Raw genomic sequence first — 13,811 nt, 5'->3', positions numbered from 1 at the left:
AATCAAAGCCAGTCATCAACATTGTAGTTTTCAATGCGTGTAGTTGCATTTTAAATTCTTTACAAAGAAAAGAAATGCAGGGCACTACTTCTTGACTGACCAGCATATGTCCATGTAATTGCATCCAAAGATTGTTCTTCATACTGAAATCACATGAGCCGATGAATTATGAATAGTTTATCTTCCATCACACACCAGATTGGTCTTCAAGGAATATTTTTCCCATTGTCTCAATTCTTAAGCTGAATGAAGCACAAAAACAATGAATTCCAACACAATGAGCCAATGAAAAAGTTCTGTGTGCAAGTATAAGATACATTTCAAATAAACTGATATAAATTATTTTTTATTTCTTATGTACTGGAGCCCATGAGGTTTTTTTTTCATATTCTATGTCTCAAGTAAATATTTCTCAGTAACTTTTCAAAGTTTGCCATTAGAGTTCATTAACACCCTGTAGGCAACATATGAGAACGAGGGATAAAATCAAGGAACACAACTACTGCCATACCAAAGCAATACAAGGAGGACATCTTTATATATTGAACTCTACTTCTTCATCCACTCAAAATTTGTATTCTGCAGAAGGAAAGAAACTGCTCTATAGAGATGTCACATGGGCATTCTGACTTACAAAAGGGACAGAGAGATGATATTAATTGATTCAATATGACAAATGCCTATTTACCATTGCAAGGGGATTTCAGCATAATAGAACTGAAGTAGTAGACTCCTGGTACATACAAATGTGACTGATGATGTAAGAAGTAAGTAGGCAGTGTAAATATGTAGAAATATGAAGTCCAAAACAAAGTGGAAACCACAGATGGTAAGGGTGAAAAAGAAGACCTGGCTCTATAACTGAGGCTGAAACGACTAAGTGCAAAAGAAGCCCTTCATTTAAAGAAAGACTGAAATAAAGAAAGACTAACATTGCCCAACAGTATAATTAGCATGAATGAGATACTTTCAACAGGTGACGAAATATGTCAGCAACATTGAGTGAATCTAAGTGTATAAACAATGAAAAACATGTAAGTAATACACAAAAGAAACCCTACCAACATTCCATTGCACAAAAAAGAAAACTAGGGAAATATTAAACAGAAAGTAGAAAAAGCACTTGAGAAATTAAGCAGTTACGTAATACGAGTGTTGGCACATTTCAATATAACACACAATACAAATGCGGAATTGAAAAGTAAAGGCCAACACTGCTTTATCTACCTCCTACGTTACAAATAGCTGTCAAGACAAATATAATTATCACAACATACAGGCAATGCTAAATCTTTGCTGCGCAGAAGTTAAAGATGTGCTCCAAATATCATCATTTCATATTCTTCCATGAATTATTGAATAAAGTCAATCCATGGATGGGCTTTAACATCCCACAATGGTTAACAATGACTACATGCCGAAACTGCAATCACAATAAATATTTTTAACAGCCATATACAAAATGTCTTCATTCAATAATTACAATAAGACTGTGGACCCAGTCCTCATAAAAATTCCCCAATAAATATGACTAAGATTACTGTGGAGTTTGATTGTCAACCAAGATAAGCGGATATCAAGCAAAATAAAAAATACAATACTGTTTTAACAGTAGATTATTCAAGCACATGGGGGAATTCAATGGCTACCTATCTCTGGGCTATTGTATGACAGTAATGTAATAATACGTCCAGCAAAAAATGTAGATCCCAAAGGTCTATGAATGGAATAGGATCATATTCACATATTATAATTTCTCTTTAATTTTGATGGCATTAATCATTAATCTGAATGTAACAGGACATTATAATGCAATAATAAATTGTCATAAAGCAAAGGCAACATTAACCGAAAAAGAGTTGCGAATTTGGATTCAGAGGTCAGTTACAGCACTAATACGCTCAGCCATTTTAAAACACAGCCTCCAGATGACTGTCACAAATATTAAAACTTGATAAAGGTTATTTAGGCTGATAAACAATAAAAGGAGAGAAGGTAAATGGTTATACTTTAAGAGAAAAAAGGATACTGCCATACAAAAATGGTGTAAAAACTCCACTTTTTAACAGGTTTGCTTTTTGAAATTGAATTCCAAAACATAAAAAAATGTTAATTAAAACTGAGAAACATGCGAATGTGTCCTATTCAGTTGCTCTTTTCATCCCTTTCTCAGAAATTTCAGAAAAATAAAGTGTATCATGCAATTGTTTGAAGGTACAGAAATCATGTGTGCAACATAGGCTTTTTCTGGAGGTTACAGCAAGCATCCTAACAGTTTTGAGGAACAAACACACATGTAAATAATTATTCAGTTTTCAGTGCGTTAGGAGATAGTTTTGGAAGATATGAGCAAAGCTAGCTGGCCAGATTTACTTTACATTTTAACCGACTGTTTTCTGTGATCTTCAATCAATAGGAGTTTTTGAGTATTCAAGCTATTTTAAGCTATCACAGATTTCTTGGAAAATGTAGACTCATTATTAACAGAAATGCTTCATCTGTTTATATGATCAGAGACTTCCTCTTTTTAATCATAAGGGTATCTGTAGACACTAGTTGTTAAAAACTATATAATTTCGATATTTCTTGTATAGATGCTCAGTACAGCTGTCACATTCAATGGCCGAAGAACCACCTCAATTTCAAATTGAAATATTTATCTATTTAAATTAAATCACTGAAAATTATTTGGTTGACTGTGAGTCAATAGCTGAATCAGATAGTCAACTAAGGGCAACTGATCATTTCTGTAGGTGTTCAATATCACAACTGTAATATGAATGTGTACACAAAATAATTTCTTTCTTGTGATTTACTCATACTATTACTGACTAAAATGTTACGTGTCTACTTAAAAAGGCCTCATACATTGAGTTTATTAAGTAAAATGCTTGAAATTTCTCATTAGATTGCAGCTGGACAGAGAGGAACATTGTCAAATGACTTTCAAGGTTTGAAGGAATGTCGTGAAGCTAGATTTGTATACGAGATTAAAACGTTTGCCCTAAATAATCAACACTACTCAAGTCATGTATTGTAGCCTGAACAAGCAAATATACTTGCCTGGGTTACAGTTTCCTGGAGGATGGCGCACTTGTCCGGTTTCACAGAGAGTGAGTTCATGTCAGCAAAGCTGGCAGCAATCAGCTCAGCCAGCTCTTCATAGAATGTGTTCTCTTGATCACGTCGTCTCTTCTCATTAAGGCACTTCGTACTGCAATCAAATGTGAAATTATGAGAAGTGTGATCCCTCAAGTGTTAATACATTAGACTTCAGACTCAAATTACCCATGTCTTGAGGTTGAAGTTTGAAACTGTAGTAGATGCTGCAGTGGCAAGATGAACAGGACTTCTGGCCAGATGATTACAGGGTTAGAAATACAAAATGACATAGGGATAAGGTAGAAATATGTTTGGTAATGAATAAAAAAAATAGGGATGTGGGTAAGCTACTATGAACAGCATAGTGAACACATTTTGTAGCCAAGATAGACAAGAACCCAACACCTACCACTGTGGTACAAGTTTATATGTCAACTAGCCCTGTAGATGAAGAGATTGAGGGAATGTATGACGAGATCAAAGAAGTTATTCAGATAGTTAAGGGACACAAAATTTAATAGCCATGGGGGACTGGAATTTGACAGTAGGAAAAGGAAGAGAAGGAAAAGTAACAAGTGAATACGGACTGGGGGAAAGGAATGAATGAGAAAGCTGCCTGGTAGAATTTTGCACAGAGCATAATTTAATCATTTGTAACCCTTCATTCAAGAACCATGAAAGAAGGCTCTATATGTGGAAGAGAACTGGAATGTCAGAAGGTTTCAGATTGATTATATAATGGTATGACAGAGATTTAGGAACCATGTTTTAAACTGTAAGACTTTTCCATGGACAGATGTGAAATCTGACCACAATTTATTGGTTGTGAACTGTAGATTAAAACTGGTGGAACTGCAAAAAGGTAGAAATTTACAGAGATGGAACCTGGAAAACTGAAATAACCAGATCTTGTAGTGTGTTTCACAGGGAGCATTAGAGAAAGGAATACAGTAGAAGAAGAATGGGTAAATGCGAGAGATGAAACGGTGAAGACAGCAGAAGATACAGTAGGCAAAAAGACGAGGACTACTGGCAATCCTTGGGTGACACAAGAGATATTGACTTTAATTGATGAAAGGAGAATATATAAAAGTGCAATAAACAAAGGAACACAAACATCTGAAAAATGAGATCAGCAGAAAATGCAAAATGGCTAAACAGGAATGGGTAGAGGACAAATGTAAAGATGCACATGCACATAACACAACAGGTACGATAAATGCCATCCACAGGAAAATTAAAGAGACCTTTGGAGAAAAGAGAACCACTTGTATGAATATCAAGAGCTCAGATGGAAACCCAGTTCTAAGTAAAGAAGGGAAACCAGAAAGGTGGAAGGAGTATACAGAAGCCTACACAAGGGCGATGTACTTCAGTGGAATATTATGGAACTGGAAAATAATGCATATGATGAGATGGGAGATATGAAATTTTGTGATTAATTTGACAGAGCACTGAAAAGATCAAAGTTGAAACAAAGCCCCCGGGAGTAGACAACATTCCATTAGAACTACTGATAGCCTTGGGAGAGCCTGCCCTGCCAAAACTCTATCATCTGGTGGGCAAGATGTATGAGACAGACAAAATACCCTCAGACTTCAAGAAGAATATAGCAATTCCAATCCCACAGGAAGTAGCTGCTGTCAGGTGTGAAAATTACCAAACTATCAGTTTAATAAGTCACAGCTGCAAAATATTAAAACAAATTCTTTACAGACGAATGGAAACTGTTAGAACCCGACCTTGGGAAACATCAGTTTGGATTCCTTAGAAATGTAGGAACACGCAAGGCAGTACTAACCATATGACTTCTCATACAAGATAAGTTAAGGAAAGACAAACCTACGTTTCTAGCATTTGTAGACTTAGAGAAATCTTTGGCAATGTTGACTGGAATACTCTCTTTCAAATTCTGAAGGAGGCAGGGGTAAAGTACAGAGAGTGAAAGGTTATTTACAACTTGTACAGAAACCAGATGGCAGTTACAATAGAGACACAAAAGGAAAGCAGTGGTTGAGAAGGGAGTGAGACAGGGTTGTAGCCCATCCCCAATGCTATTCAATCTGTAGACTGAGCAAGCAGTAAAGAAAACAAAAGAAAAATTTGGAGTAGGAATTAAAATTCAAGGAGAAGAAATTAAAACTTTGAGGTTTGCCAATGACATTATAATTCTGTCAGAGACAGTAAAGGACTTGGAGCAACAGTTGAAAGGAATGGACAGTGTCTTAAAAGGAGGATATAAGACGAACACCAACAAATGCAAAATGAGGATAAGGAAATGTAGTCCAATTAAATCAGGTGATGCCGAGGGAATTTTACTGGGAATGAGACACTTAAAAGTAGTAGAGGAGTTTTGCTATTTGGGCAGCAAAATAACTTATGATGGTTGAAGTAGAGAGAATGTAAAATGTAGACTGGCATTGGCAAGAAAAGTGTTTCTGAAGAAGAGAAATTTGTTAACATTGAGTATAGATTTAAGTGTCAGGAAGTCTTTTCTGATAGTATTTCTGTTCTGATGTAAAGACAAGTGCCGGCACACTGGCCGGGAACATTATAGCAGAGAAGGCTGTGAACCATGAGTCAATTGCATGCTGACCTACCCCTCTCCTGGACAACAATGCGATGGTAGCACCCTCTACACGAAGAGGACATTAGCATTGTGCCGCCTGGCCATAGCATTGTATACACGGAAGAGACTTACTTGCATGTCACCCTTTGCGTGTGATACATCTGTACTTCTCAAAGTGAAGTATTGTTATTTATCTTATTTTAATAAAAACTCATTAATACGATCTCCTTAAATTGTTGTCTAGCGATCAGAGAAGCAGGTTGCCTAGGCACCTCATGTTTGATGAGTAGGCGGGATACAACAATTTCTTTGGCGCGTAGCCATATATGAAAATGAAACATGGATGATAAATAGTTTAGACAAGAAGAGAAAAGAAGCTTTAGAAATGTGGTGCTACAGACGAATGCTGAAGATAAGATGGTAGATCACTTAACTAATGAGGAGGTACTGAACAGAAATGGGGAGAAGAAGAATTTTTGGTGCAACCTGACTAGAAGAAGGGATTGATTGGTACATCACTTTCTGAGGCACCACAGGATCACCAATTTAGTATTGGAAGGAAACGTGGAGGGTAAAAATTGCCGTGTTTCTTGACTTCTGCAAGGTGTTTGACACAGTTCCCCACAGTCGTTTAATGAACAAAGTAAGAGCATACGGACTATCAGACCAATTGTGTGACTGGATTGAGGAGTTCCTAGATAACAGAACGCAGCATGTCATTCTCAATGGAGAGAAGTCTTCCAAAGTAAGAGTGATTTCAGGTGTGCCGCAGGGGAGTGTCATAGGACCGTTGCTATTCACAATATACATAAATGACCTGGTGGATGACATCGGAAGTTCACTGAGGCTTTTTGCAGATGATGCTGTGGTGTATCGAGAGGTTGCAACAATGAAAAATTGTACTGAAATGCAGGAGGATCTGCAGCGAATTGACGCATGGTGCAGGGAATGGCAATTGAATCTCAATGTAGACAAGTGTAATGTGCTGTGAATACATAGAAAGATAGATCCCTTATCATTTAGCTACAAAATAGCAGGTCAGCAACTGGAAGCAGTTAATTCCATAAATTATCTGGGAGTACGCATTAGGAGAGATTTAAAATGGAATGATCATATAAAGTTGATCGTCGGTAAAGCAGATGCCAGACTGAGATTCATTAGAAGAATCCTAAGGAAATGCAATCCTAAAACAAAGGAAGTAGGTTACAGTACCCTTGTTCGCCCACTGCTTGAATACTGCTCAACAGTGTGGGGTCCATACCAGATAGGGTTGATAGAAGAGGTAGAGAAGATCCAACAGAGAGCAGCACGCTTTGTTACAGGATCATTTAGTAATCCCGAAAGCGTTACGGAGATGATAGATAAACTCCAGTGGAAGACTCTGCAGAGTCTCTCAGTAGCTCGGTACGGGCTTTTGTTAAAGTTTCGAGAACATGAAGAGGCAAGCAGTATATTGCTCCCTCCTACGTATATCTCGCGAAGCGACCATGAGGATAAAATCAGAGAGATTAGAGCCCACACAGAATCATACCGACAATCCTTCTTTCCACGAACAATATGAGACTGGAATAGAAGGGAGAACCGATAGAGGTACTCGGGGTATCCTAGGCCACACACCGTCAGAAGGCTTGCGGAGAATGGATGTAGATGTAGATGTAGAGGGAGACCAAGCGATGGATACACTATGTAGATTCAGAGGGATGTAGATTTACTTCAGAGATGAAGAGGCTTGCACAGAATAGAGCAGCTTAGAGAGCTGCATCAAACCAGTCTTTGGACTGAAGACCACAACAAACAAAACAAGTACATGCTGAAAATAATCCAGTAACAGGTGATTCTGAAACTGTATTTTCCTGTCTTAAATGTGGTGCAAACTTTGCAAATAATTTAAGTGACCATTAAGCAGTTTCACTATGGTTACAATTTGAAGAGTAGGGGTCATAGGTTTAGATACAGTTAGGATATCTCTTAAATAAAATGCAAAGAAATATGAAGCCACCAACAGTCTTTTTCCACAGACAAGCCCTTTAGACTACAGAAAGAAAGATAGAAAAGAACATATCAACAATGTATCATAGAGTACATTCATAGCCTTCAGTGTGCCACTCTGTGAGGACTATTACTGTGATTCAACAATTTATGTCTAGTAAAATCGCAGGGCATTGAACCATCTATGAACTTTTCAGCTTAGTAATGGAGCACACCGCATTATGTCCAACCCTCTAAGATATCGTTAGCCTTCATTATGCAACTCACAATAAGTAATTACTATTATATCCAGACATTGAAACATTTATAGCCAACTGTTAATCAACAATACATGATATAGCTAACTAATTAAATACTGGGGCGGGTGGGGGGTGGGGATTGCAGCAGCGACGCAACATGGTTGGTTGTTAACATCTTAAATATAATCTGAGATTCAGCAGTTGAATAGCAGTGTTAAGTGTGTCCTAGTACAGTTCAGTTTCCAAAATGAAAATACATCGTAACCGCAAATCTTGGTGCATTGTGAATTCACAATGTACCAGACTTTCCCTCTCATCGCGTTTGGTAAATCTCACCTGATCCAAGGTTCTGTGTGCCTTTTCCAAAATTTACCTCTTTTCCTAAACCTCTTCAGTCTTTTTCCTTCACCCCTCTTCCTTCCCCTTCAACCCTTCGGCCAGAAGAACAATCCACTGGCTCCAAAAGCTTGGAAGTATAACCTCCTTTTATGTGTCCATTTTCCTGTCATTGCCTGGTGAGTATATTTTTATTTATCCGATTATGTTATATTGTCAAAAATTTATTATTTTCATTCTTAAATCAAGAAACTTTGTTTCACACGAATAGGGACAGACATTAAACTATAAAACTCCTCTGTAACAATCTGCAGGATCAGTCACCTGTACAAGAAATACCATAATCATAAAATGTCCAATGATTAAGACACTGTTAAGAACATGTCTTTGTTCTTTGGTCATCTCCATCTGTTATCATAAATCAGGTGACTAATTACCACACGTGTGTAGATGAGTATACTTTATTTTCTGCTAGCGTATGTGTTGTCAACTGTGAAGCCATGAATGAGAAAATATTTCCTAACATTTGACAAAGAGAAAAACATGTAACTTGCATTTAAAAAAGACTTTACCACAATACTGAAGTGACAGAGAAAGGTCCAGGAAAATTACATCACACCAGTGACACTTGCATTCGAAGCAAATTTTTCCTAATTAACAGCCCACTCTATTTTTATTCCTTCTTTTCTTACATAAAACATAACCACTGATTGCTGGTGTCACATCACAACTATGACAAAAAAATAACATGATGAGTATAAACATGATGCAATGCAATACAATCTTCTTGTTACAGTATGGCGTCAAATGGTCCATCTTCCCCCATCCTTCACTGTTGAAGTGATTAATGGGTAGATCTGCTTCAGTTACCTCAAGTTAAACAGTAGACTGCTGATATGAGCCTTGCAAAAGAGGAACAGAGAAGTGGAAATTTTTTTCTACTACTTAAACAAGTGTACATTGCAATCACAAGTTACAACTGTGTGCTGTCTACCTTTTCCTTAAGGGAAAAAGTGGCAGGGAGAATTCTCAGATATAAATTGTGCTATCTCTACACATGTTAAATATCCATAAATCCAAGTTAAAATTGCAGTGTGGTACAGAATTTTAATACACCGCAAATTTTCACGTGTATGTGTGTGTATGTGTGTGTGTGTGTGTGTGTGTGTGTGTTTAAGTTTACTATGATTATGTATCCTTCCACATAACTGATGTCCATCTTTCATACCAAACACAATAACCACATTGAGGTGGAGATTGCAACAATATTAATGTAACTTGCAAATCTGACTGAGTTTTGAGCTAAATTACTGAGCAATCATTACATAAAAATAGCCAAGGACAAACATGTATCTAATACTGCACTAAGCTATTTAGAATGACACTAACATTGTTAACTTTTTGTGAAGTGTTTAATATCCCAAGGCTATCAAGGAGTCCAGAAATGTATACCAGTCCAGAGAGAACAAGGCTGGGAGGAAGAAATCTGAAGATTATTGGAGAAATAATCCTTGAAATCACCTAAAGTTATTTCGGATAACCATGAAACCTGTATCAGGACAGCTGGATGTGAATCTGAACTCTGCAGCTTCAGAATATAAACCTAGCGCTGGCTTTAAGTTTGCTAACACAATGAGAAATGACAGATGCACATATTCTTTAAATACACAGTGCTTAATTTTTCCTTTACTAGTGTCTATAGGTACCAACATTTGTGAAGCTAAGCTCATTTTCAGAATATGAACTGGTTTTCAGTGCCAATGACTCTTAAGGTCATTTTATTTTTGGTGAAGTAACTTGTTGTGATTTAAATTATATTTTATCTGAAGCTTATATTATCTGTAATGAAGCACATTTCAGAAAGTTTGCTCCATGTCATAGAACTGCAGGAAATTTACACAGAGGTGGCTTTTTAGTTACACAGTTCCAAGAGTAACTTCTATGCTATGTGACAATACCTCTTAGATAGAGCATTTGATATCTGGCCAAATTGAAAAATGTTAGGGTAAGGTCTAAATATTAATTCATACACTACCTGCAATATAAAATTATCAAAATTTCAAAGATAGCAATCACTAAAAACCAGAATGGTTACTTTTCCATGTGCGAGCCACATTTTCAAGTCATAGTTATTGTAAGTAGTCTAATTAGTGCTTCTGAACAGTGAATTCCATACGAGATACATTTTGTTTTAACTTCCATGATACATAACAAAAAATTTAAAACAATTTCTTTTCAGGCGCAAAAGTTATGCACCACACTTTAGATATTATGGACAAACTAACGTAAGTCGAAATCAGAACGGAAGAAAAATTGGCACTAAACAAATGAATTTGAAACATCCCACGTAAACCAACTGAAACCCCAAGCAGTCTAGTTGTTGCACACGGTAACTCCCTGAATCAATTTAACATTCCTACAACAAAAGTGGAAGTACATTAAAGAGCAGAGCTACAACACATCAAAACTCATAAAGTGCACAAAATTAATCACAGAATTCTGGGCAGAAAATGTGGAATCTTACAATCAATAATTATAAGCAGGTAGGTGGTAAATACATAGTTGCTGACTACAGATACAGGAACTTCAGAACAACAAAGAACAGTGAAAGACATAAGGCCTAAGGAGATCTCAAATAATTGCTGAAAATAAGGGAATCAGCAGTCACAGCCGTAGTAGTGAAGTCGTACCGGTATTTTTGGCAAGTGAGCAAGACAGTAAAAAGTTGTGGTAAATAGTAGTTAATATTTCTTTTCATTTTTCTGTTTTCTTTCGTTTACTGGTGTTTTTTTAATATCAAAAACATCTACACCTCATTTTAGCATAAAGAAGAAACAACTCATAGGAAAATTAAGTGTAGTGTAGGTACTTGTTCCGCAATCGGGATGATATGCCATTGCGTAACAGTGGCTGCAACGATACTTACACCTGGGCGCTGGACTTGGTGTCAGTTTTCTTGCGTTTCTTACTGGCGCCTCCAGTGACGGCAGCGCTCATCTTGACCCACACAGGGTCCTGGAGGTCACATGGGCCAAGCCTGAAACACAACAAAGAGCCTTCCCTCAGTTACTTGCTCTCTACAAAACCAAACAGGTGAGGTAGACATTAGCAGGTCACGATTTGTAACTACTGCGCATCCAGCCGCAGAAAAATAGATTTTGCAGTTATCAGAGCAATGACTATACTGATATAGAGGCAGTGGTATTTTAGCATCATTTTCAAACCACTACTATGACATGTCCATAAAACAATCTGAAAAGATAGTTAGATAACATAAACTACTGACTGCCTGTGCTCGTTTCTGTTAGATGTAGAGACTTGGATATGGCAAAACTGTTGTGAGAAAATGGCTTGATATTAAGAAGACCGACATTTCTTCAATTCCACTTATTCATACTATCCTTCTTCTTTTACGTATGGCCCACATTGGAGTACAGTTATTTCAACTGTTCATTCTTTTTTTCTTCCACACTTCTCTCCTCTTTTACTTATGAGCCATTATGGAGTACAGTTGTTTCAACTGTTCATTCTTTCTTTTCTTCCACATTTCTCTCATCACTTCTTGATGTTTCGCTCTTCCTTCTTCTGTGCAAGTGATTCCAGTCTTCTAGTTTTGTCATGAAACCCTTTGGATACTAGCAGTTTCTTTCTGAGTGGGAATCCTTCCTCAATATCTTGTCGTATAAGCGGGAGTTCGTTCATGTCTCTTCCAGTTCTTGATTGGACCATGTATAGTATATTTTTAATCCTCCACCATTCCTGGCTTATTTTCACTGCCCCATCGTTTCCAGTCAGCTTCTCGGAATATTGCAATGCGCACCCGGTGGACAGTTAATTTACCAAAGTAAGTGAACAGTCTTTTTGTGAGACTTGGATGTAACCAAATAAAGCTATTCTTCTTTACCTAACCACGACAGTATTTTTTTCAGTGTGTGTAGAAACTTCTCTACTACGATTTCCTCTGTGCTGTGTTTGCTCTTTAACTACTCCCAAAACTTTCCTTAGTATTTTTCTTTCTGCTTTCCAGTGCTTCCATCGCCACCCTTTTGTTGGAGTTTGAACCGTCGGCTGCACAAAATGTGTCTGCGAGAATTACTGTAGAGTAACGTCTAAGCCAATAAAAATCACTTAAGGTTAGCACTGGACTCTTTCCTTCGACAATGCTACAGTCTATATTTTCTCGCATTATTCTCCACATGAAATAATGTTACTACTAATTGGTTTTAATATCAACAAAAGGTTCAACTCTAACCTTCCTTTCTTTCAGAGAAATTAAAACTGGTGTATCACCTAAGAGAGAACATGGTCGTGTGGATTATTGCAGGTAGTTGGTTTCTTATTCTCATCCGCCATACCGTTACATCTGAACTGCATCAATGCGACATTAAAAAGCACATCTTTTCTTCATACCTGTTCTGTATGTGTCTTTCAGATACAACAAGAGCATTCAAAGAGTTATCTCAATTACGTATTAAAAAGTACCCAAGCATTGGGAGGCGGAGGGAGGTGATTTTGTTTATTATTCACGAGTCTTGGATATAATGAGTAAAGTTTCAATATATTTACACGACATGCGACATACAGAGTTATAATCAAGTATTAAAATTCTTAGAATGAAATGTGACCAGCTTTGACATAACAAGAACAGCGCACACTCACGGAAAAAATGTGCGGAATCTATATGCATTGCATTTTAATCAAACACTCAGCATCTTCTACTTGAGATGACGCTGTTGGGCAGATAAATGCTAAACAAAACAAAAACGGTATGTACAATACACATGTGTGCAGCACTTAGTATCTCTGTCTTATTAAGTGTAATCGTTATGATCATGATGTTCATGATTAATAATGACTGTGTATTCCGATGATACGAGTTAACTGCCATTGTAAAAAGTTTATGAGATGAATGTGGTTCACATTTAGAAATTATATTTAAAATGCAAAATTTTTGATAAAATCTGTTTCACTCTCACTAGGATTCCTTAGGATAATCATAAGTAGCCATATGAATCTAAAAATAGTACAGTTGGTACAATTTCTCATACTGTAATGATTAAAATGTTGAATGGGAAAAATTACACTAAGTGACCAGTTATAAAAATAGTATTCAACCTTTCATAGAGGTATTCAAGCTTTTGTAGAGCATACTCTCAAATCGTAACTGGCAGAGGCAGCCTGACATCACACGAAATCTTACTCTGTTGTCACGTATACCTCATTATCACCTAAAAAAGAAAGTCACAGATTGATGCATATCCAAAACACAGTCACCAGAAATGTAACACACTGAAAGCACTGAACGGTGGTAAGGACTTATTTTGAACTGCCTAATTCAGTGTCAACGTACAGGGTGTTTCAGAAAGCATTACCGGATTTGAAAACACCATACTCGTTGGCAAAAACATAGTACAAACATTGGATTGATCGCAAAACACTCACAAAATCTTGAAGTTTTAGCTATGCTATTATAAATGGTCTATGTGTCCACCACCACCACCACCACCACCACCACCAACAGCAGCAGCAGCAACAGCAACAGCACAAACAACATCTTTTTACATTTTTACCACAGT

General features: G+C 37.0%; 1 protein-coding gene across 27 annotated transcripts in view; it reads right to left on the bottom strand.

Moving 5' to 3' along the window:
* Nucleotides 1-13,811, bottom strand: part of LOC126365776 (nuclear receptor coactivator 2-like) — a 293,984-nt gene that overhangs the window by 80,739 nt on the left and 199,434 nt on the right. For all 27 annotated transcript variants that reach the window (XM_050008306.1, XM_050008318.1, XM_050008330.1 and 24 more), the window contains exons 2-3: nucleotides 11,162-11,272; nucleotides 3,064-3,214 (exon numbers count right to left, since the gene is read on the bottom strand). In XM_050008306.1, the coding sequence (XP_049864263.1) occupies nucleotides 3,064-3,214; nucleotides 11,162-11,272 (262 nt within the window). The remainder of the gene's footprint in view (nucleotides 1-3,063; nucleotides 3,215-11,161; nucleotides 11,273-13,811) is intronic.

This window comes from Schistocerca gregaria, chromosome 4, assembly GCF_023897955.1.
Source record: "Schistocerca gregaria isolate iqSchGreg1 chromosome 4, iqSchGreg1.2, whole genome shotgun sequence".
Lineage (NCBI taxonomy): Eukaryota > Metazoa > Arthropoda > Insecta > Orthoptera > Acrididae > Schistocerca > Schistocerca gregaria.
Note: the sequence above shows the minus strand (reverse complement) of the source record. Positions and strands in the feature narration are given on the sequence as shown.